Genomic DNA, 23,971 nt, shown 5'->3' with positions numbered 1-23,971 from the left:
GAATCTCTGGGTAGGTGTACTTCTGATTTTTAAGTAACTGCCAAACTGTTTTCCAAAATACTCATAGCATTTTACATTCCCATCAGTTGTACATGAAAGTACTTCAATAACATATGGTATGGTCATGTTGATAAATGTGTAGTGAATATTACCTTATGGTTTTAATTTGTATTTCCTTAATGAGCAATGTTGCTGAGCATCGTATCATGTTTATTTGCCATCATATATATCGTGAAGTGAAATGTCTGTTCAAATCTTGTATCCATTTAAAAAAACTGTCGTTATAGCTGGGCGTGGCAGTGCACACCTGTAATCTCAGCAACTCAGGAAACTGAGGCAGGAGGCTTGCAGATTTGAGGCCAGCCTCAGCATCTTAGCAAGATCCTCCATAACTTTACTGAGACCCTGCCTATCTCAAAATAAAAAATAAAAAGGGCTGAGGATGTAGCTAAGTGGTAAAGTGCCCTGGTAATTCCCAGTATCAAAACAAAACAAGCAACAACAACAACAACAACAAAAACTGGGTTATTTTCTTACTATTGAGTTTTGAGAGTTCTTTAGGTATACATAGTCTGGATATAAGTTACAAGTTCTTTATTGGATACATGGTTACAAAGATTCACCTCTGGCCCAGTCTGTGTCATGCCTTTTTACTAGTTCAACAGTGTCTTCTGAAGAACCGATGAAATTTTGATGAAATTCAATTTTTTCAATTTACTTTTTTATGGGTCATGTTTTTAGTTGCCAAACCTAAGAACATTTTGCTTAACCCAAGATCACAAAAAGTTTTCTCTTTAGAGGTTTTATATTTAGGTTTTGCATTTCTGTTTATGGTAGGGTTTGAGTTAATTTTTGTATACAATGTGACATACAGGTCAAGGTTTCATTGTTTTAATTTTGGATATCCAATTGGGTTAGCAACATTTTTTAAAGAGATTATCTTTTCTTTACTGAAACAATACTTCCTTATCTTGGTCAAAATCAGTTGTCCATATATGTGAGAATTTATCTCTGACTTTCTATTCTGTTCCAATGATATATTTGTCTACTTTATACCAATACCACAGTGTTGCTTACTACAGTTTTATACTGAAGTCTTGAAATCAGGTAGTGTTAGCCCAAAACTTTTGTGTTTCTTTTTCAAAGTTGTTTTGGTGTTATGCCTAAAAAATTGCAAAAATTCTATTCTAGATCCTTTGCATTTCCATTTGAACTTTAGAATCAATGTGTCAATTTCTACAAAAAACCAAGAATGGCTACTGGGATTTTTTTTATTGCAGTGTTTTGAATTTATAGAACAATTTGAGGAGAACTAAATCTTAACAATATTGTCTTCCTAGCCAATGAATTAGGTACTTCTCTCCATTTATTTCCAGCATGTGTTATTTCACTTCAAAGACAACAACAGATTATTTTTAAAAGTCTTTTTGAGGAGGGAAGAAAAGCTAGAAGTAAATTCACGAAAAAACACTACTGCAGAATTATGCTACCATGTTTGAATATTTTTTTCCCTTTTCTGTAAGTTCTAATTTTGTTTTTTTAAATTCCTTCTCAGTTATTTTTATTTTATTTATTTGCAAGACTAGGGACTGAACCCAAGGGATTGTACATGTGAGGTAAGTGCTCTATAGTGAGGCATATGCCGAGTCCCTATACTCTTATTTTTAAAAGTGATCCCCAAATATTATTTGTTCTTGCTCTCACCTTTTGGTTTGTGACAACTTCTTTTCCCAGCTGTCACATTTCTCTTGGAGATCTTCCTTTTCTTTGCTCAAACACTCAACACATGACTGTAATGCCTGGATCTCAGCAGTCATTCGATCTACTTCCCGTTTGTTCCTCTCAAGGAGCTGTTTCTGCCACTCTATTTCCTCTTTCTGTTGTTGGGCAGCCTGCTGCAAATTCTCTAACTCCATTTTCTCCTAAATCAGAAAAAAGGGGACTCAACATCCTAAAAGAGAAAGACTTCAGTTTGCTAAGGGGACAACATCTCTGTTCATTACCTCTAGCACTTCGACCTGAGTCTTCTCTAACTCAGTCACCTTCTGGTCGTGCTGTAGCTTCAAATCTTGTAGTTCATTGTTTTCAAGTTGTAACATGTCCAAAATGTTCTTCAGTTCTAATGGATAGAAACAAAGCATAGCCCATGCTTTTAAGTAAACTTGGAAACATTTATAAAATGAAACAAAAAATAATGCTACTGACTGGAAGAAATAACAGATGATCAAAAAAATTTTGTTCAGCTGAATAAATGGTGCTAATTACATATTAAACAGAAACAACTTTTTAAAAGTATTGTTAATTATTTAATTTGTTAGAAACATTAAAAAAATTTAATAAAGAACTACTTTGAAAAGCATTTATATCCCCACAATAGAATGAACTAAAAACATTTTATACAAATAAAACTTAATCAAAATAGGAAAAACTTTATATAAAGATTGAAATGATTATAGTTTTGCCCTTTGAAATATAGACATTTAAATTTAGCTTTTTTCTGATTATAACAATATTTGTTCATGGAGAAAATTTGAAAAAATACAAAAAAGTATTAAAAGAAAAAACTGAAAATATATCATTATCCCAACATACAAAGATGATAATCATTACAATAGCATTTTGGAGTATTTCCTTCCAGGAAAAAACACACACACACACACACACACACACACACACACACACACACACACACATTCTAAAATAAACTGGACTATACTCCATATTCAGTTTTTATTTATTTTTCACTATTCTCTTGAGCACTTTTGAATGTCATTAAATATTAAAAATATCATTTTAAATTGGTTGTTTCCAGATTTTTGTCATTATAAACATTACTGTGAAGCATGTAAAAAGATGCCATTTGGTTATGAATAGAAATGGGCTTGCTGGCCCAACAGATGTGACTTTTTTAAGAGTCTTGAACCTTGAAAGAGTATTCCAGTGTACACTTCAAAGGATCGAAGGTATATACTGCCCTTCTGTCAGCATATGCTGGTCAACCATGAATATAATTATTTCACTTTTACATAAACCATATTAAATCGAATGCCAGAATATAATATATGCCTTTTATAATTTGCCTTTACTTGCTTATTAGTAGTAAGGTTAAGTTTTAATTGAGGCTTATTTGGTCATTTGTATTTTTCTATAACCTATAACACAGACATTTCCAACACCAAACTTTATATGTTCTTTAAACTTACCAGTTTTGTATTTAGTCATTTGCCTTAAAACTACCTGAAGATTGTCTTCCTCTTTTTCAATTTCCTGCTTTATAAGTGCAAGTTGGGTTTTTTTTTCACTAATGTGGACATTCAGTTCTCCTTTCTGAACACTCAGTTCTTCCAGAAGCAATTTTACTTCCTGTGTTTAAAACAAAAAGTTACCCTCCCCTATGAAAATATGAACTGAAATTTCTCTAAAATCAATTATGTTCTTGTCTCATTTCACAGAATTTCTAACTTAGAAACAAGCTTATTTTTTCCTTTGATGTCAAGAACAGCACGATATTTTTCACTAATATATTTCTGAATAATGGAAGAAAGTAACATCTTTACATATATACACAGCACTGACCATATGCAAGGCAACATGCTATAGAGGAAAAAAGGCTGATTTCAACATAGCCCTTGACCTCAAGGGGCTCAGCAGCCCTAGTGCAGAGGTAAGGCCGGAAACCAGCACACTCTTAGAAAGTCAAGGTGCTTGAGGAAACACAAAGAATGTTGCCAAACTCAGGAGAGGAAGAAACCCCTTCCAGAGCAAAAAGTGAGAAGGCAGCAGGTAGCTGGGCCATAAGAATCAGGTGGGATCTGGCTAGTAACAGGGCAGAAAGGCTATTCCTAGAGAAGAAATGAAATGAGAAAGGCAAGAGACAGGAGAACCTTAGCCATATCCAGGCAACAATATGGGTGCACTTCACATCGCAGACATAGCATAGCCTGGACACACAACACACACCAAATGGCATTAGGGAGGAGGCAAGGTTTCAGGAATTTACATCTTCTTCAGAGAAAACCAATGAAACTACCTCAAAATAAATCAATGGCATTGTCTAGGACTCTTAAGAAAACCTACTGAATATCATACCCTGATGTGACTGCACTTCTCAGCAACTTCAGTTTCTCCCAGACTCAGGGCTTCTTGGAGATCAGCTTTTGCCTGGACCATGCTTTCTTGGAGTAGCTGCAGCTCCTCCTTTTTATGCCCTAACTGCTTGTCCAAGATAGCCATCTCCTGCTGCTGACTTGTTACCTGAAAAGGGAAGAATGCAAAGTCTGACAAAGGCCACACAACCTTCAGTGCTACCCTGGAGATTAAGTATTTATTTAGGCCAGCTAAAGAATGTGGGGGCAATCAAAAGCTTCAATCCCAGTCCCAAGAACAAGGAGGGCCAAGCTTGGGGGTGTGAACATGGAATACCTAATGAAGACCTTGAGCTCTCATATTTAAAATCACTTGGATCACAAGAACAGAAACATGATAATAGTGATTACCCCTCAGATTATGGTTTTCAAATAACTTTCTTATATATGTATAAAATAAGGTGTGTGTGTGTGTGTACACACTTTAATTCCATTTTGGTAACAACCTTGGCAATGTAAATTAGGCAGAAATTTTTAGAGTTTATTCACTTTTTTAAGTTTAAAAATTACTTACAATTTTAGGAGCAATACATATTTGTTTACAGAAAAAGCAGTCATAAACATGGAAAGGAAGAAAAGAGAAAAATACTTATAGTGTGCCCTTATCAAATGACCACTTTTATGCTTGGTTTAAATGCCCTAGTGTTCATAAACATACTTAACAGAAAAGTATACCATATATTAAAACTCATATCTTTTACACAATAATGGCCATAGGTGGGCTCTTACGTGACTGGTCCAGTGTTAAAGGTTTAGTCCCCAAAATGTGTCACTGGGAAGTGGGCCAAGTGGGAGACTTTTGGGTCATGGGGATGAGCCCTTGAAGGGAATAAAGGGATCCCACCTCTTCTTCTTCCCTATGTTCACTCCCCAGATGCTGCCAAACACTCCCACGATGATGTGTTGCCACAGGCCCAAGGCAATGGGCCCAAGTGAGCATGGGCCAAAACCTCTAAAACTATGAACCACACAAACCTTTGTATTTATAAGCTAATTACGTTGGGTATTTGTCATAGTGACAGAAAACTGACACAATAATACACTGTACTGAGTTGGGATTTAAACTTATGTTGGACTCTACACTTTTCTGACATACAGCCTCATTTATTTATTTATTTAAAAAGTATTTTATTAGTTGTTGTTGGACCTTTATTTATTTTTATGTGGTGCTGAGAATCGAACCTAGTGCCTCACACATGCTAGGCAAGCACTCTACCACTGAGCCACAACCCCAGCCCCTATTCTTTATACTTTATTTCATATTTTCCAATGTTTTCTACAATCAAACATGTATTACTGGGGCTGGGATTGTGGCTTAGTGGTAGAGCACTCACCTAGTATGTGTGAGGCACTGGGTTCAATCCTCAGCACCACATAAAAACAAATAAAAGAAAAGTATTGTGTCCAACTACAACTAAAAAATATTTCAAAGGTCTTAAAAAATCTGTATTACTTTCATAATCATAAAACAACGTAAGTAGGTTTTAAAGCAGTATGAATTTTCTGTTCTAGGTGTCTACTGCCATACCTGGCTTTTGAGCTTTTCCAGCTCGGCTCTCTTGGCTTCAAGGAGGGTCTCAGATTCTTTGAGGACCTGCAGGTGGTGACGCTCATTGTGTTCTGCTGCCTCAATGTCTTTTTGAAGGTTCTGAAGCCTAGAAAGCACCAGCAGTACTTGAGCAGACTCTATGGATAGAGATCGGGACACAGAGCTTGTCCCCTGCACACACCCCTGCAGCCCAACAGAGGCCTGACTTACTCTTCTGTTAGCTTTTCCTTCTTCTTGTTTAAACACTGGAAGTCTGCATCTTTTGCTACTACAACTTTGTTTACTTCTTTCAAGATTTCTTCTTGCTTAATTTTGTGCTGCTCCAAATCCTCAGTATCAGCTTGGAGCAACCTAAAACACATCATGTTATTTCCCCAGGCCCAAAGACTTAATATGCACCACTTATCACAAACCAATTATTACCTTCTTAGAACCAAACTTCACTCATCTCCTCATATAAGCTTAGGGACTCCACCTACCTCAGCTGCTGATCGGCTTTCACAAGGTTAACAGCAGTTTCCTGTGCTCTCCTTTCTAATTCCTCAGCATCTGATTCGATTTGCAATAAATTTCTCTTGGCCTCAGTGAACTTTTCAACAGCATTTTTTGTCTAGAAAAGAAACCGCCATTAAAAGCAACTCACCTACAATATTGACTTATAGTGACTGGAAGTGTAAACGGGTACAACTCTTGGAAAACAAAACAGAAAGGCATAAAGATGTTCATTTGCTTTGACTCTATACTTCTCAGAAAAGAACTGTGAAGCAAAGAACTACTATGTAAAAATGTATTGAAATGATATAAAACTTGAAATACAAGATTAAGTGACAGTACATTAAACACAATAGAATACTATGTAGCTCTGTGTAGCAATATGCAAGAATGTTAACCATATTATGTTGGCCAAGAGAAACAAATTTAAAATCTCATAAGTACTCTGAAAGCAACTATATAAAATAAAATCTATGTCAACAAAGACAAAAAGTCTCTGCAAAAATAGTCATTTGAAGATGGTGAACTGTAGATGATCTTTTTATTTCAAAACAATATGTAATACTATTAGGTCATTCGATTAATTGCCAATTAAATGCCAATGAAGTGATTTTACCAAGATTCTATGTACATTGAGACTCCTGCTGTACTGTAGATATTATCAAATCAAGTGAAAACTCATTTTGTGATGATTTAATTATGGTTAAGAATATAAATACTGAATTCCTTTGAAGTAGTTAAAAAATCTTCCTGCTGGGTACGGTGGCACACGCCTATAATCCAAGTGGTTCAGGAGGTAGGAGGCAGGAGGATCCCACGTTCAAAGCCTCAGCAACTTAGTGAGATCCTATCTCAAAATTAAAAAGCATTGGGGATGTGACTGAGTGGTTAAGGGCCCATGGACTCTATCCCTGGTACCCAAAAAAAGAGAAAATCTTCCTAAAAATATCTGGCAAAAAACACTTTTTTTTTTTTTTTTTTTAAATCAGCTCGGTTTTTCTGCCTAAAACAAGCTAATAATAACATCATCAAAAGGTCTAAAAATAAGAGTTTGGTTTGTATTTCTGTCAAGCACTGATTCAACATCAATCAAAAACCTGAATTTCTGCAGTTGTACTGAAGTCACGGTAGTCTGTACATTAAGTTTGTCTATTAAGTATTCCCCGTGGCTGCCAAAATGCCAGCAAGCCCTCTGAGGGCTAGGTATTTACCACCCTCTCTCTATTCCAGAGAGCTGCTCTCTGTCAGTTCATCAACAAAGCACTGGACAAAAATCACTACATACTGCAGAAGGCCACATTTCTAAGTAGCCTTTTGTCCCTCCCATGTCAGGTTTTAACATATTTGGCACATTCTTTACAAAATGAATTGTAAAGAATTTTTGTGGGGGGCTGAAGGGGAAAGAGCTTCCCAGCCTTGGTTCACTTACCACCTGTTCCTATACAAGTGTCATCACTTTCCTTTCAAATACCAGTGATAATTTTTTCTGTACTACTAACACCTATTTTCTCTCACAGTGATCTAATATGTGACAAGGACTCTTCTAAAAAGAGATAACTTTTTTCCATTCTTATTAAAACCAACACTCACAGAATATCTTTAATAACTGAAACCATTTTAGTTCCTGGGCAACAGATTTCTATTAATTTAAATAGATCCAAGTTGAAATAATAATGTAAAACTAGTAGTTCCTGTGGTGTACCATGTAGGTAAAGGACTTTTTTAATCTTGAAATTCTCATTTAACTAAAAAAGCTCTTCAGTAGCACAACTTAACTCTGTAACTCTGGGTCAGTTATAAACCTCTTTGGGCTACATCTGTAAACTGAGTTGCCAGGAGGGTTAAATGAAGTGGTATTTATCAATGGGCCATGTCTGTCAACAGAAGGGGCTCAGTAAAAGGAAGCCACCCTCACCCCACTCCAAATTTCCTCTGTGTTGTTGTCTTTGAAGAATACTATCTTGGACCAAAATTATATTATTATTCCCATTACCAGCTTAAAGAAAAAGTAAGACTTGTGAGATCCCTATGGCTTTATAAAAACTGAAATGGCCTACTTAAGAAACACAGCAGAGGGCTGGGTTTGTGGCTCAGTGGTAGAGCACTTCCCTAGCATGTGTGAGGCACTGGGTTCTATTCTCAGCACCACATATAAATAAATAAAATAAAGGTCTATCGAAAACTAAAAAGAAAAGAAAAGAAACACAGCAGAGCCAAAACACAAACACATACACACATGATAAAATAGTGGAATATGCTGAGAACTAAATTAACTTCAAAAATCTTAAATGTGTTATTTCATTTCATTCATACTGAACAGCCTACATATTCTTAGCCTAAATTTATAGATGAGAAAGGCAAAACTTGAGGACTTCAATGACTTGCCCAAATTCTGGCAGACTCCAGTCTGGAACCTGGCTATCTGGCTTGGACAACTGTGTTCTTTTCACCTGTTTTCTTTGCAATCCAGTCATACAACAGTAAGCTGCCCTACTCACAATGAGTTCACACCCCAAACCACAAGAAGACATACCTTCTCTTTTGTGCATGCAAGTTCACTCTCAGCCTCTGTCAGGAGTCGGTCAGCTTCCCTGAGTTCTGAGCGCCGTTTCAGAAGGGTCTTCTCTATGCACTCAATTTCATCTACAATATCTTCATGGTGTTTGAATGATTTTTCAATTTCTAGTTCAGTCATAAGACTCTCAACATTTCCATCAATGAAGTCCCTAAAAAATTACATTCACAAACACTAAAAAATTTTAAATGCAGACAATATGAATAGAACCTATGAAAAAGATGCACAATGATTTTCTAATTTTATATGGGAAGGGACAAGAGAAGCAGCTACATTTGGTTATATTCAAAATTAATGTCCACCTTTTTGTTAAATATGGAACACTACTGGCAATAAATGTATATACACAGAACTTATTATGGAATGGTTTCTCCTTTTAAAAATAACAGCAAATATTTCCATGTTGTTAGTATCTGGCTAAGACAGTGCTGATACATCCATGCTTCTGAATGATTGAAATATTCTGAATAGATTGAAGTATAAAAATTTACTAACAGAATAATCATCCATTCCCTCAAAACTGTCCTCAAAGCCCAGATTTTGTGATTTATTCCATTCTGTTAAACTATGTTAATACTGAAAAGGTTTGGTACAAGATTAAAAAAACCCAAGCTTAACCTGATAACACTATTTGACAATGGGACTATCCATGACTACATGACAGAAAAATATGAAAATAAATACAACATATTTTTCTCCTTAAATAAATGTATACAGATGATATTTAACTTTTTTCATAAATTTTGTGTTACCAAAATTTCCTAATGATCATTTTAATACACCTTTATAACTGGAAAAAGTAGTGGATATCCTATACCCTAACATTCCCCTCAAAAGACCTCAAAATATATACTACTAATAGATACAACCCTCTCCAATCCTTCAACACCCAGTCCCAATCTTCCTGGTGTAGCCTTTGCTTTCCCCTTCTAGGCTTTTAGTCAGTCATGTGTCTATTCCTAGATGGCAGTGACCACAACTCATTTACTTTGAATCCTCTGCAGGCCTCCCGCCTATCCTGGGACCTGGGCTAGTCTGCCTTAAATGACAAAAACTTGAGACATGCCACAATTCACGGAATATTACAGAAGATGGGTTTTATATTACTGGATTCAAGCAACAGATGCTACAACTTTTATTATGCCAGGCACAGGGAAATGCAGCCTCCACCATCTCTTCCAGAGATGGAGGCCCAGCCACTGTTCTCAAGGAACTCCTGGGTTCCTCACAATATTTTGTGGACAGTGCTATACCCAAGGTTGCTAACCCAGAATTAGGGGGTGCCTAGGAGGAAAAAGTCTTTGTGTAAAACAGATCTCTAACCTTTGTCTGAAAGACAGAGTGGAATCAGGCAAGGAAAGGGAAGGCATTTCAGCAGAGGATGGCTCACATCAAGGAAGAAGCAGGGAAAAACATGGTGTCTGGAAGGCCACAGAAAAGCCAGGGGTGGAGATCAAACACCGTATGTGGGAGGAAGGGATACAAAGGAGAGGCGGGGCTCAGATGGTAGCAGGTGTTATCACAATGATGGGACAGAAAGTCAGTGTCCAGTATATAGAGAGAAGACATTGGAATGCCAGTGTGAATCTATTACAGTGGCTGAGGATGAGAAGGATGAAAGGCCAGAGCGGCAGTGGTCAAGGGCCAGTTTGACAGCTTTTTGTATGTAATCAGCAGGACTCAGAGGCCAACTAGATGCCTGGGGGGAGTAAGGGGAAGGGAAATGGCTGTGCTGTTCTCAAGATTTGTACTGTCCAAAGTATGTGGCTACTAATTAATTAAAATTAAATTTAGTTCTGTTCCTCTAGGTTCCAGCAGTCACATTTCAAGTGCACAATAGCCAACATGTGACTAGTAATTACTGTTTTAGACAGTTCAGAAATAGAACATTTCCAAAATACCATATCCATCTGAATTATGAAAATATAATGAAAAAATTACGAAAATATAATGGCTAATAATAATTACTTTCGTTGTTGATGATTCTGGATGGTTCTATGTAATTCTTCTACTTCACATTCTAATTCTTTCTTCTCTTGCAAAAGACCATCAATGTTATGTTGCAGTTCTTCCATTTCTTTCTCAGACTGCTGCCTGGATGCTCTCATCCACCGTTCCTCCTGTCGCTTTGATTTTAAATGCTGCATTATGTCCTCTAATCTAGAAACTTCATTCTCCTGAAATATAGGGGAAAAAATGCAGTACTGAAACACCAGAGAATATATTTCCCCTTTTTCCCCCAGAAACTGAAATTAACTGTAGTTAAAGTGACATCTATAGGCTGAAAAGTGATGGTAGATTTTGACTTTGTATAAAAAGAAAATTTAAGGTGAGCCCATTTTTTCACATGCCATAGGTGAAACAGATGGACTGATCTAACTTAACTTTTCTATCAGTGTGACTATGGTTGCAAAACATCCACCAAGACTCTTCCAAATGTCTGCTTCTGACATTCAGAATCTAGAAGAGACGGATGGAGGTTTCTCCTTCCTCTGGACACACAGGAGGGGTGTCATCTGAAAAGATTGCCCAGAGGAAGAGATGTTTTGCCTGGATTTAAAAGAAATGAAAAAGGGAAAACCCGAGCTAAAAAAATAATATGTGAAAATGTAAGAAACCATAAAGGTATACTTTGGAAACTACATAAGTAGTTAAGTACTTTCAGAGAATAAAAGAACCGGTGTAAGAGCTTCTTAATAAATGCTGAGTAGAAAGAATGGTTACAGATACATTGTACAATGAAAAAAAATCACAAGAGAATCTGAGTGACTACCAATGTAACCATGTTAATGCACAAAGGCCCTCTGAAGCCAGTCTGAACCATTAAGATAGTACTGTGACATGGTACCAGGTGTCCTAGTCCTTTACTTTCCCTCCAATCTGCTGAAAAGGGAAGGAAAAAACAAACAAACAAAAAACCACCAGTCTCCCTGTGCTTTGAGTTTGAAATGGAGCTTGGAATGAAGTTTTATTGCTTTAGAACCCAAAAGTTAGAAATTAATTCAGTGTTAGGAAGTTATCTGTTCTTAGATTCCTCACACAGTCAATTATAAGACCTACAAATAAATGTATAGTTATTAAAATACTTTCTAAAAACACTAGTAAAATCATAGGGAAATACTTGTAATATGAAGTGGGAAAACTGTACAAAAATAACTATAAAATTAATAATGATCAATAAATCCTACACCCAGAGATAATTCCCATCAAAACCTGCTGTATGCTCTTTATATGAGTGTGTATACATGTATGTGTACATGCACAGGTATAGGCCCTATAATGTGACTATATCTACAAATACACATTAATACAGCACTTGTTAATAGAAAGGTACATGAAAATGGTTCAGCTTTGAACTGAAGGCATTTCTATAATAAAATGGCTAACCAAGTTTTAGACTGGCCTGGGCCCTTAAATCCTATCCAAAATAGCATTTTAATAAGAGAATTCTTACTCAGTTCTAAACATCAGCCTCACAATCACACTTTTGGAATACAACCTATTCATAAAAAGTCAACTCATTAAATGTACATCCTTATCAGGCATGTATGGAAGCAGTGTGGGTAGAGCTGGGTATCTTTCCACTTACTAAGTTATGATGTTCTGGCACATTGCAATGTAGAACACCCACAGGGATGAGGGGAACGGAGAAGCCTGGGGGTGGTGGTCCATAAACAGTGGGGGCTCCAGCGGGAGGTGGACCATAAACAACAGTGCCAGGGGTGAGAGGTCGGCTGTTGTTGAGCAAGGGAGGAGGTGGTGCATACAGGGCCATGCCCTGGGGTACAGGAGAACCATCAGGAAGCACAGTATACATCAAGTATCCAGAAGGAGGCACAAATGGGGGCTCCTCTTGTTCATCCATTCCACTCTCTTCCTGGCTATCTCTTTCACTGTCTCCATCTTCAAAAAATAAACAGAAGAGTATGTTACCCCAGGGTTTAGTAGAGAACAGTAGATTTTGACAGAGATCCTGGAAATACGAGAATAAAATTCTCAAAAAAGAGTCTGGTGATGTAGCTCAGTGGTAGAGGGCTTGCCTAGCATGGGCAAGGCCACAGGTTCCATCCGTGACACTGAAGAAAAAAACAAACAAAAACAAAAAAACACTCTGAGAAAGGTCAAAAGCAATTCTGAGATCAAAACAGATCAAAACAGATTTAAAGTGTTTCCCGCACTCTAAATACTTGAGTTTTTCCTAAGCCTATCTTGGTTTATTTCTTCACTCACTAGTTTATTCATTGATCCAGCAATCATTTGGGTGCCTGTTTGATGCTACATTAAATATTAACAGAGATGTGCCAAGAGATAGGACAGCAATGGCATCACCCAGCATTTACCACTCTCATGACACCTAATACTCTCCAATATGATGGCTTACTTACTTGTTGCCTCTAAAAGGAGGAGCTAAATTTGCTCATCACTGACAAAGAACCTAACATACTGCATGTGCTCAATAAATAGTTGTTGAATGAACATATCCTCAGAAGGTAGTACTCCTATATTAAAGATTAACAGTCACAGAGCAGATAAATAGTTTGCCTATGATCACAATTATTAAGTGCAAGAGCTGGGACTTACCCAGGTCTGATTCTTCCCCTGAGTGCTTTGGAAGACACACCTATAATACTCTGTTTTAGTAGAGCTACTTTACTGCCATGATACAAGGAATCAAGGCCCTACACTCCAGAAGCAGAGGCAAAGAAGCCACTTGGTTGGCCTGGAGGAAGCAGGGTAGAGAAAGGCTCCATGAAGGGAGTGCTATTTTAGGACCTGGGACTTACTGAAGAATGAGGAGGAATTGGTTTGGGAAAGAAAGAAAGGAGGAAGACATTCCAGATAGAAAGTTTAAAATATGGAGCTTTGGGGCTGAGGATGTGGCTTGGTGGTAGAGTGTTTAAACTCTGGAGGTTTAAGAAAACTGGTGCTGTATCTTAAGCAGTCAGGCATGGTATGGGAGGTAAGAGAAGTCATTGGCCAAGACCAGGTCACAGAAAGCCTCACAGAGTAAACTAAAGAGTTCGGACAATGTCTATGGATTTCAGGAAAACAATAAAAAGATATTAAACAGGCAAGAGAAGTACAACTTTTCTTATGTGATGTATTTTACCTCTATTTGAAAATGATTTATGTAACCCACTCCTGATTGGTGAATAGACCCAGTATCCTGAAGCAGGTGGAGGTCCACTGCTGTCCTTTCCCTCTTGTCCAGGCCGTGGTTTTCTGAAAGGAGTTGAGGCCATGTACTTGAGGCCCACACCAGAGTCCTTGGTAGCCTGGGAACTATGGCTGGAAATCTAAAATAAATGACAGGACAGCACACCGTGTATTACAAATGGAAAGGCTGACTTTGAGAAATGTCAAAGTCTGCAGGAATGCTGAGATGTAGCAAAGCTGAGAAAGCACTTGGTTTCTTTTCATTATAGTAATTATTATTTTTCATAGTCAGAAGTGAGATGTGATTACAAGGTCACATAAACCGCAGTTCCATACACATGATTCAGTTTATTTACTTGCATCTGGACTTGATCAACAAGACAGTATTAGGGAAGCCATGCAGAGAGAAGGACTGTGTAAGCAATGGCTGGGGTCATGGCAGACTGGTATGTGAAAGGGAAACGCTTGAAATGTGTGAAAGCAACCAAACTGATGTCAATTTAATCTCTTCAGAAATTATTTAATGAAAGCTTTCTCCTGTCTTTTGGTACCATTTTCTAGAAATAACAAGTCCTTGACAATGCTGAAATGGTAAAAGCACATTACCTATCTGTTTGGGTTAGTTTTATGCCATAATTTCCCATAAGAGAAACGAAAACAAGCTCTTGATAAGTGAGCAGGTCCCTGTGTTTCAGTCTCTCTTCTACCTGTGTTCATCTTTCCTGTGCTTTCTCTTCTTTTGCCTTGTCTTAATAGTCTAGCACTGCGGCAACAGACAACAGCAAACTTTCAGTGGAATCTGAAGACACTAGTCATCTGCCGCCCTGGGAGCCTGGCATGTCTTTAAAGCTTGACTCTGCTATTCTCCACCCTTTCCAGCCTGAAGTTCTAGACTCCAGGCCATAATGTTTTGTTCTAACATATAGTGCCTCTGGTTGTGCCCAGCGTGTAGGCTTCCTTTAGGTTTCTGGAAGGGAGGATCTCAGATTCTGCTCTTCAGGTTCTGGTTAAACTTAGGTAGGTTTCTGAGATCCTAGCATGTTGAAGGCTACTTCTCCCTTACTGTTGCTAGTCAGAAGGATGTCACCTAGCTCCTCTGCTTTGGGTGAGTACATCTTACGTAGTCCATTCCTTACTTTCCACATTCAGGTACCTATTTGGTCTCCTTACCATTCCTTAATCTCTTCTTTTTCAGCTTCACTGATATAGCTCTGGCTTCTTTTGTCCTTCACTTGAAAGAGTTCAAACAGCCCCACAAAAAGTTTCCCTTGCCTTAAGTTTATACTCCAAAGTCAGCCAGAATACTCTTCCTACCCTGATCATGTTAACATACAACCTCAGTTCCCCATGACCTAAATAATTCAGTGAAAGCCCTTTTAAAAGAAGCATGACCCAAATCTACTTTTCTATCTCCCTCTTTCACTGTTCCCATAAACCTCCAGAGTCCTATAAGGGTACTTGCCATGGCTAAGCCAGCTTTCCCCTTCTACACAAGCTGTTTTCTCTCTCCCCAAAAGCCCATGCCTTGCTGCTTGCTAAGTGCTGACTTTACGACACTGAGGTAAAGTCTTCCTTCCTGAACTTTCTCATGAGATGACTTCTTAACATCTCTCTGTAACAAATCTGTTATTACAATAGTCATAATAGCACATCCTTGTAATCCAGCAACTAGGAGGCTGAGGCAGGAGGATTCCAAGTTCAAGGTTAAAATATGTCAGCAACTTAGTGAGAACCTCAGCAACTTCTCAAAAGAAAGAAAAAGGGCTGGGTAGGTAACTCAGTGGTATCCCCACCCCCTGTTCAATCCCCAGTACCCAAAACAACCCCCAAGTCTGTTATAACATGCATATCATTGTTTTGTAATTATACTAGCATGCCCCCAAAGCAGGTGTCATCGTACTCAAACTCTACCAGAATCTTGGTCTAGACTTCAGTAAGTACTAAACGTTTGTTAAAAGGAAATGAAATCCAGATACCTATTTTTCTGTCTGGGCCTCTGCACAATTATATACATGTTTTCAGCAGGCTCTCTGACTCAAGTCATGGTATCATCTTCTAGCATCCTCAACCAGGAAACCCCACAACATACCACCTGACTGCAAAAGGCAACTACTACCTTCTGTTGGAAAGCCCCGTTTTCATCTCAAATATTAAAAACACTGAAGAAGCTCAGTGCCGACAAGTTCTTGGCACCTATACACAAGTTTGGGGAAGGGGACAACGCCATAATTTAAAAAAAAAATTTAGAATACACTTCCAGTGCCACAGAACCCCTACTTTTGATGATGGTGGTGGTGGCATAAAGTACCAACAGCCTCGTCTTCCGAAAGGACCTGCCAGGCCGCTGATGTGATCATTCTGGGAAGAAACTTCACGGCGCAGTTCAGCAATTTCTTCTAAAACATTTTCAAAGCCTCCTTTGTTATCTGTAAAGGAAAGCCATTCTATGAAGTTGGCATTAAATCATCTACTTCCTTTCTTTCTCAATGTACAAAAGAGATTCCATGAGAGCCAGTGAATTTCATCAGTTCCTTAAGGCGACTTTCAGATGTCCTTTTAATTAGTTTTTGTTGACACTAAGAGGATAGGTACATTAATCTCTCTTTCTGATTCCAAAGTAATTCAGGGAAAACAAATAAACAGACTCATAAGCATTATTTCTTTGAAAATTACAAATACAAACACCTTATCTCTAATCAAGTCCCTCAATACTCACACTTGACACAAAATGTTTTTTAAATTCTTTAACCTATTAAATAATTTTTGCAACTAAGCATGGAATTTATTTACAACAATTAAATATGTGTTTTAAAGGTAAGAAACAAACAGTTTGGTTTTATGACTACAAATAAAAAATCAAAGCCCAATAATATCTTACCAGCCCCAGTGAGGTCTAGTAAATCCCGCAGTCTTGTGATCTCTGACCTTTGCCTCTCCATCGTCTCATTTAGCTTCTCGATTTCTAGCACTTTTGAGTTTGCTCCTCCAGTACCTACATCTGTTTTTTCCATTTCAGTTCGAAACTATTAAAAAAATTCATCATACAAAGTATCATGAATGAATCCTTTCTCAGATGTGTGTATCCCTGCAACTTGATTATAATTCTGTAATTCTGGCGGGGAGTACTGAGGATTGAACTCAGGGGAACTCGACCACTGAGCTACATCCCAGCCCTATTTTGTATTTTATTTAGAGACAGGATCTCACTGAGTTGCTTAGCATGTTGCTTTTGCTGAGGCTGGCTTTGAACTTGCCATCCTCCTGTCTCAGCCTCCCGAGGCGCTGAAATTATAGGCATATACCACCGCGCCCAGCATAATTCTGTAATTTTTATTTAGTCCCTACCAGTGAGGAAATCAACTGACTCCTATATTTACACTGTGTTTCGTCCCTGCACGCAATAGAGTCGAGTACTGATAGACTAATGATTGCACTTCAGATTTGATATATCACTTGAAGTACTTTCATCTTTTAGGAACTGAGAAAGATCCAGGAAGAAAATGGCTTGGGGACCAACACTGACCTGCTCCTTTGTCTCCCTGAGAAGATTCTGCAGGAGCTCGATCTCTGCTTCTGCTCGAGTGAGGTCCCTGGCGGCTTGTGCTGCCTTTCTGCTGAACCTCTCAACTTCCTGCAACTCCTACTGGGACACAGTATGAGGAGGCCATCACAGGTTGTCATCTTCATTCTTTCTCTCAGACTGATTCTGTTTTTGTCACATTGCCTGCCTGGGCTATCCCATGAACATGTGGTACCAAACCCCACTTTCTCTGATGTTGTTCCCATCTGGGCAGCCTGATCCACTCTGGTCAAGTGGTCAGAGTGCTGCATTAGAAGGAACAAGGGCTTTTTCTTCACTGTTCTACAGTCTTCCACAATTGGTCTCTCTTTGGGGTCCCATCAATATATCTTTTTGGTCATATGATCTTACTGTCATTAGTATCTGTATCCTATAATGTACTGTAACAAACATTACCTCAGGAGTCATTAACAGCCCTATGAGGTAACATTTTCATACAAATTCACAAGATTTAAGGTTAAGACAGATTATGTGACAGAACTTCAAAACTTTTGTCCTCATACATGTTGACAAACACCAAAGTCTATAAAAATTGCTATGTTTTTTGCAGCAGTAGCAGCAGTGGTATAAGATAGTTCTGATTATGTGAACTAACCTCTGCCCTCTCCTGGTTAATTTTCATAACAGTGCCATGAAGGGACTTCAACTGGTCTTTGGCAATGGTGAGCTCGGCTGTAGCTAGCTTATCAGAGGCAGCCACAGCTTTCTTCAGACTCTTCAACTCTTTATCTAAACCAAGAAACTGCTCTTGAGATTTGGCATCTTCGTGTTTCTTCTAAAATTAAAAAAAAAAATTACTTAACTAGATGAACCTTTTGGTAGCAATGAATTAAAATGTAAGCTTCAGAAACTGTTCTCCACTGCATGCACCATGTCAGAACAGTCCTGACACGTTAGCACTCTATAAGTATCTACTAAACATATAAATAAAATTTAAAAATCTCAAAATTGGCATAAACTTTTTAAAGAATCAGTTTTCTTAGTTAAGAATCTCAGTGATCATAAATTTCATTCATTCAAGAAATGGATGGACCAGTCTTCAAAAATCACTGAATTAGGCTCTGGGCATTTACTGGTAAAGAAAGAAGTTGGCTATTTTTATTGTTGTTGTTGCTTTGTGGTGCTGTGGATCAAACCCACAGCCTCACACAGACCAGGCAAGCACTCTATGATTGTATCACATCCCCAACCCCCAGAAGTTGGCATTAGGAACCAAAAGGAGAAGTATAATAAGAAAAGGGAAGAATTATAGAGGCAAACCATTCAGGGTCTCATAGGCTTGAGACTGACTACAGTCAATTCACATTTTAGAAAGAGCACAGTGGTTGCTCTGTGGTCAGATGGCCACACTAGTTATCCATAAGAGAGATGAGGCCTAAACAAGGGTGGTGACATAAGAGAAGAAAAAAGCACATATATTCCAGATGTATTTTGGGGGTGGACTCAACAGAATTTGAGAACTAATAGGTTCCCAGTGATGTATACAGTAAATCAGTCACTGAGGCTGGGAGAAGGCAGATAGCAGGAATGAGTAAAAAGGCATGAGATCGTGCAGTGTGGGAGAGCAAGCTTACTGACGCTTACTGAATGCTGCCCACCGGAGGCTGTCAACCTAAGATCATAATGATATGACGATGCTGGATGGGGGATTTTCTTTCTTCCAGAATCCCTAGCATGGGTGCAGGCCCAGAGAAAGTAGGAGACAGGAGAAAAGGGGAAAGGATTTGGGGGTACCTTATAAAAAAAAAGGGCTTAGTGGTATACTGTGGAATTTAAATTAGATAAGAGAAAGTAAAGACAGAAAAGGTGCTATGGATCAAACCCACAGCCTTACACAGACCATGCAATCACTCTATGATTGTACCACATCTATTAAGAGATAGAAAGGTAGGGCTAATGAACAACAAGCTCAATAAGGTTGACAAGTTGTTGGCATGGAGGTGTCAGCAAGATAAGAAGTTCCAATTAGGGTGGGACACTTCAGCTTGTGTCTTCAAAAATAGTGGGTGCAATTTCTGGATTTAACAAGTTCCATGTTGAGACCATGGGAGCAGCTGTTTGAAAAAAGCAATCAGAGAAGCCAGGGTATTAGAAAGCAAGATGAGGAATTTAAAAGTTATTTCCCATGGATGTGTCCAATTGGTCAAGGGGTTTCTAAGGAGGCAAACTTATTCCATGATCATTTAAGTATCACCTGACTCTAAAGTTAGTCCTTATATTCCTAATTTTCATTTTCATCTATCTTTGATGCCTTGGTCTTAGATCTTTGATTCAATGACATGCGTCCAGGTTTCTATTAGGTCAGGTTTAGCTCTGTGCCAGCAATGCCAGCCAGAAACTATGGATCACACTAGTCAGGTGACTGGATCACCAGTGGGCAGGATCTGAGTAACAGGTACATATGTGTCTGACTTTCCTAGCCTTCCCACCTTTTTCTCTAATTCTTGGAGTTGAGCCAGAATTCTCTCCTTCTCTTCATCAGCTTCCTGAAGTTGGAGATCTGTAAGGCCTTGGATTTCTTCCATACTTTTTAGATTTTCTTGCAAATACCGAATTTCGTTCTCCAACTGTTGGATTCTTGCATTGTGATGTCGCTTATCAAAATTAATCTGTAAAGAAATCAAATTTCAAGAATTATTTTTAAGCAAAATATGTCTAAGCAAGATAAGAACTTGTTACGGAATTATCTTTCTCTTTACTATAGAATGTAACAAAATTTTGTACTAAAAAGTTCACTGGGGATGGTTTTATCTTGAACGTTCTCTAGGATCCATTTGAATGTTTGCTTTATTATCACAATATCATTAGTTTAAAAAAAAACAAAAACAAAACCAAAAACCTCAATCCAGATTCTGGCATCACACTGTACTCTAGCAATGTGATCTTATTTGCCTCTCATAAAACATCTCTCACTTGCTTCCAAAACAAGGAAAACTGGCACAAATAGACTATATTCAGGTTGAATTTTAGTCACACTGAACTAGATTTGTTATGAGTAAAAATAACAACAATTATGCTGAATTTATATAAAGGAAGCATTGTAATTTGGTCAAAAACATTAGCATTTGTCCAACACTACCCTCCAGCTGCCTCCTGCCCCTTCTTACTCGTGCTTCAAGGGCTCTTTCACAGGCTAGCCTGAACTCCTCTTGTCCATTCACCAGTTTTTCCTGCTGCAGAACCATTTCTTCCTGAAGTTTTCTTTCTCTAACTTGTGCTTCCTCTCTTTCCCATTGGGAATGTGCAAGGATTTCACTGAATTCTTTCTGTAAATCAGCAAGACTTTTCCCTAACACATCTGAAGAACTATAGATTCTGGTAAGAAAAGAAACAACATGACAAAAATGTGACATTTCATTTTTGATGCTACATGCAAAACATGCAGTTAACATAGGAAGAGCTGTGCAATCCACAGAAATGTACTGAGACTTGCCAAGTGCAAGCTGTCATTTTACCAAAGATTGAAATCACTCTGAAAACACAGGCTCATGTCAGGCTGAGAATAAATGTCCATATATTTGAAATAACCATCAGGTTTTTTTTTATATTTGTTGTTTAAACTATATAATGCAGTTCTAATCCTGACCATATATAATGAAAGTCTTTCATGAAAGACTCTTTATTAAAAAGAGTCTTAAATTTTTAAATGTTCTTAAAATTAAAAGTACCAAAAAATTTTAAAAGTTCTAAAATGTAAAAATAATAATCATTACAATTAGAATTAAATGACCTCATATCTCAGTCTCAGAAACATCATAAGGAGAACCTTGCAAAAGAAATCAGGCCATAAACAGAACCTAGGAAGATGAGTTCATCTTTCAAACTCACACTCCAACTCTGAGGCTGTGAGGCACACTCTTTTCTTCGAGGTCTAGATTTCTCCTTACCTCATTTCCCCAGCTCCTAATTTCAGTTTTCTCCTTAGCTCATCCACACGAGCTGCCACTTCTTCTGGATGAATCAAACCATCAACCACATGGTTAAGGTGATTCTGGAAATCTTTAAGCTGCTGTTTTAAGAGGTTATTATCATCCTATGGAGCGGGATGCAAGGGGAAGTGTCTGTTATATGATAGCATATTTCATTTCACTACTAACAAATTAATCAACATATCTAGATCACGGAATTAAATTCAGACAGTGCCTCTTTCAAATAAAAGTTGCTAATTTTCCTAAATTATAAAGCAAAACAGTTCCATATCCTAAACCATTGATTGTATTCTTTTGTATTAATAACTGGATGACTAACCTACTTCAAACTCAGCGTAACACTGTTAACTAAAGTGGAAAATTCAGAATTGCAATTAACATGTTTTAAACGCCTGTACCATCTGGAGTCCTTTCACCTGTAAAGTGTTCCTGCGAGGTGCCCTGATGCAGCCTTTCTTTTACACCATAGACAGTTCCCTACTTTAATAAGAAACCGTACTTGGAATTTTGATTTTTTTCCAGGCAGATAATATGTGTTATGATGTTCCCTTGTGATGGTGCAACAACCCATTCTCTACAGTGTATTGTGTGGCCAGTGTTTTTCAGATTTTGTTTTGTAGTTTTTGTATCCCATCATATTTCCAATAAGTTACATGAGATATTCATTTACCATAAAATTGGCTTTGTGCTAAGATGACTTTGCCTGACTTCAGGCTAAGGGAGTACTCTAAGTTTGTTTAATGTAGGCTAAGCTATGCTATGCTATTCATCAGATTAGGAATATTAAAAGCATTTTTCAACTTAATAGTATTTCTTTTTCTTTTCTTTTTTATTTTTTTGGTACAAGGGATTGAACCTCAGGGCCCCTAAACAGTGAGCCACATCCCCAGTCCTTTTTATTTTTTGAGACAGGGTCTTGCTAAATTGCTGAGGGTCTTGCTAAATTGTGGGGGCTGGCTTTGAACTTGCAATCCTCCTGTCTCAACCTCCTAAGATGCTTAAATTACAGATGTGCCCTACTCAACTTAATGGTATTTTCAACTTACAAAACCCTATTATAAACCAAGGAACATCTGCATTATATAATCCTGGCCACAGATGATGTGACAAGGCTAGCCAGACTAGTGAGAAAATAGCTTCTGGGAAGCTGAACCAAGATTCAGTATAGCAAGTCCAAATAAGTGCTGAGCCTGAAAAGATATGTTCACTCAGAGCTGGAGTCCATGCTGGGCCAAATACAATTCCCAGAGAAACTGGGAAGGAAAAATGAGGGAGTCATGTAGCCCCTAAAAAACTAATAGAACCCTCTGGTTCCCAGCAAGCTGTCTCCTTTCTTGAGCTTACATGAACAGTTTTCAGTCCTTTGTAACAAAATGATTTGAGAAAAACAAATGTAGAGTGAGTGAACTTGTGCTCTTTATATTGGGAGGTTAGTAGGCCAAGTGACCAAGGACCTGGCTCTAATTAAGGTAGTCCTATGGCATGGCCAGTCTTTTGGAAAGCTAATTTTAGCTTCTACCTTGGAGAAGGCCCCCAAAGAATATTTTAGTACTTTCCTGTAAGAGATATATACTGAAGTATTTATAGGTGAAACAAAGATGTATGAGATTTTTTAAAAAATATCCTGGCCAAAAAGAGATGGACTAAATGAACAATGAACAGACAATTGTTTAAACTGGATCACGGACAAATAAAGGATCATAAGACTATTCTCTGTGTTTTTTAGATTATTTCAAAATTCCCATAGTAAAAATAAACACTAATAATCCAGTGACAACTAACACACACAAACTCACTACACACACACCTCTCACATAAGAATGGAAAACTTGTACATCTTTTATAGTATTTGCTTCAGAAGTTAAACTGATAGCAGTAAAAATTTAAAATTCTACATTATCAGATTTCCTTAAACTTTGAGGAAAAACATGTATGAGGTTTTGAAAAGAGAAAATTTGCATGAGCATAGTCTTAATTTATTAGAATCCTCCCTGCACTGTGTTTTGGAAGTCTTCCCCCATACCAAGTCCTTTCCCCCCATCCCCTCCCCTCCCCTCCCATAACTTCTCTCTATCCATCTATGGTGATGCTATTCTCTCTCTCTCTTTTTTTCCTCACATCTTCATACATGTATTTTGTGTAACGATGAGGGTCTCCTTCTATCTTCCGTGCAATTCCCCTTCTCCCTCCCTTTATTCCAAATGGTAAATAGCTGCCCTCTAGTCAGCCACATAATCCTACTCTCACAGATCTGAAGATCTGCCTGCTGGTTCAGGTACTTTTTGCTGAGACATCTGTCTTCTTTGGTAGAGTTTAATTATCAAGAAAATCCTGTCCAACTGCAGTTTTTTGGGCAGATTATTTTGAGAAGAGCTATAAAAATATTCTGTAATATATTCTTCACAAAAGTAAAATCATTATATTTTTAATAGCATCCTGAGGATTGTGAAAACTGTTTATAATTAAGAAATTCTACTGCAACCCACTCTAGTTAAATTCATGGATAATTACAAAGATTTCAGCTGAAGAGGAATGCACAAATCT

At 37.8% G+C, this 23,971-nt stretch overlaps 1 protein-coding gene across 1 annotated transcript in view; it reads right to left on the bottom strand.

Moving 5' to 3' along the window:
- The window catches only part of Cntrl (centriolin), an 89,389-nt gene that overhangs the window by 12,193 nt on the left and 53,225 nt on the right, over positions 1-23,971 (bottom strand). Inside the window, exons 16-33 of the mRNA XM_026410376.2 lie at positions 21,386-21,531; positions 20,606-20,813; positions 19,928-20,107; positions 18,094-18,273; positions 17,442-17,558; positions 16,797-16,941; positions 16,196-16,344; positions 13,872-14,058; positions 12,351-12,664; positions 10,730-10,938; positions 8,720-8,912; positions 6,174-6,304; positions 5,905-6,045; positions 5,674-5,800; positions 4,090-4,254; positions 3,204-3,363; positions 2,004-2,119; positions 1,705-1,922 (exon numbers count right to left, since the gene is read on the bottom strand). Coding sequence (XP_026266161.2) covers positions 1,705-1,922; positions 2,004-2,119; positions 3,204-3,363; positions 4,090-4,254; positions 5,674-5,800; positions 5,905-6,045; positions 6,174-6,304; positions 8,720-8,912; positions 10,730-10,938; positions 12,351-12,664; positions 13,872-14,058; positions 16,196-16,344; positions 16,797-16,941; positions 17,442-17,558; positions 18,094-18,273; positions 19,928-20,107; positions 20,606-20,813; positions 21,386-21,531 — 3,086 coding nt within the window. The remainder of the gene's footprint in view (positions 1-1,704; positions 1,923-2,003; positions 2,120-3,203; positions 3,364-4,089; positions 4,255-5,673; positions 5,801-5,904; positions 6,046-6,173; positions 6,305-8,719; positions 8,913-10,729; positions 10,939-12,350; positions 12,665-13,871; positions 14,059-16,195; positions 16,345-16,796; positions 16,942-17,441; positions 17,559-18,093; positions 18,274-19,927; positions 20,108-20,605; positions 20,814-21,385; positions 21,532-23,971) is intronic.

Source organism: Urocitellus parryii, chromosome 4, assembly GCF_045843805.1.
Source record: "Urocitellus parryii isolate mUroPar1 chromosome 4, mUroPar1.hap1, whole genome shotgun sequence".
NCBI lineage: Eukaryota > Metazoa > Chordata > Mammalia > Rodentia > Sciuridae > Urocitellus > Urocitellus parryii.
This window is presented reverse-complemented; position numbering and strand designations above follow the sequence as displayed.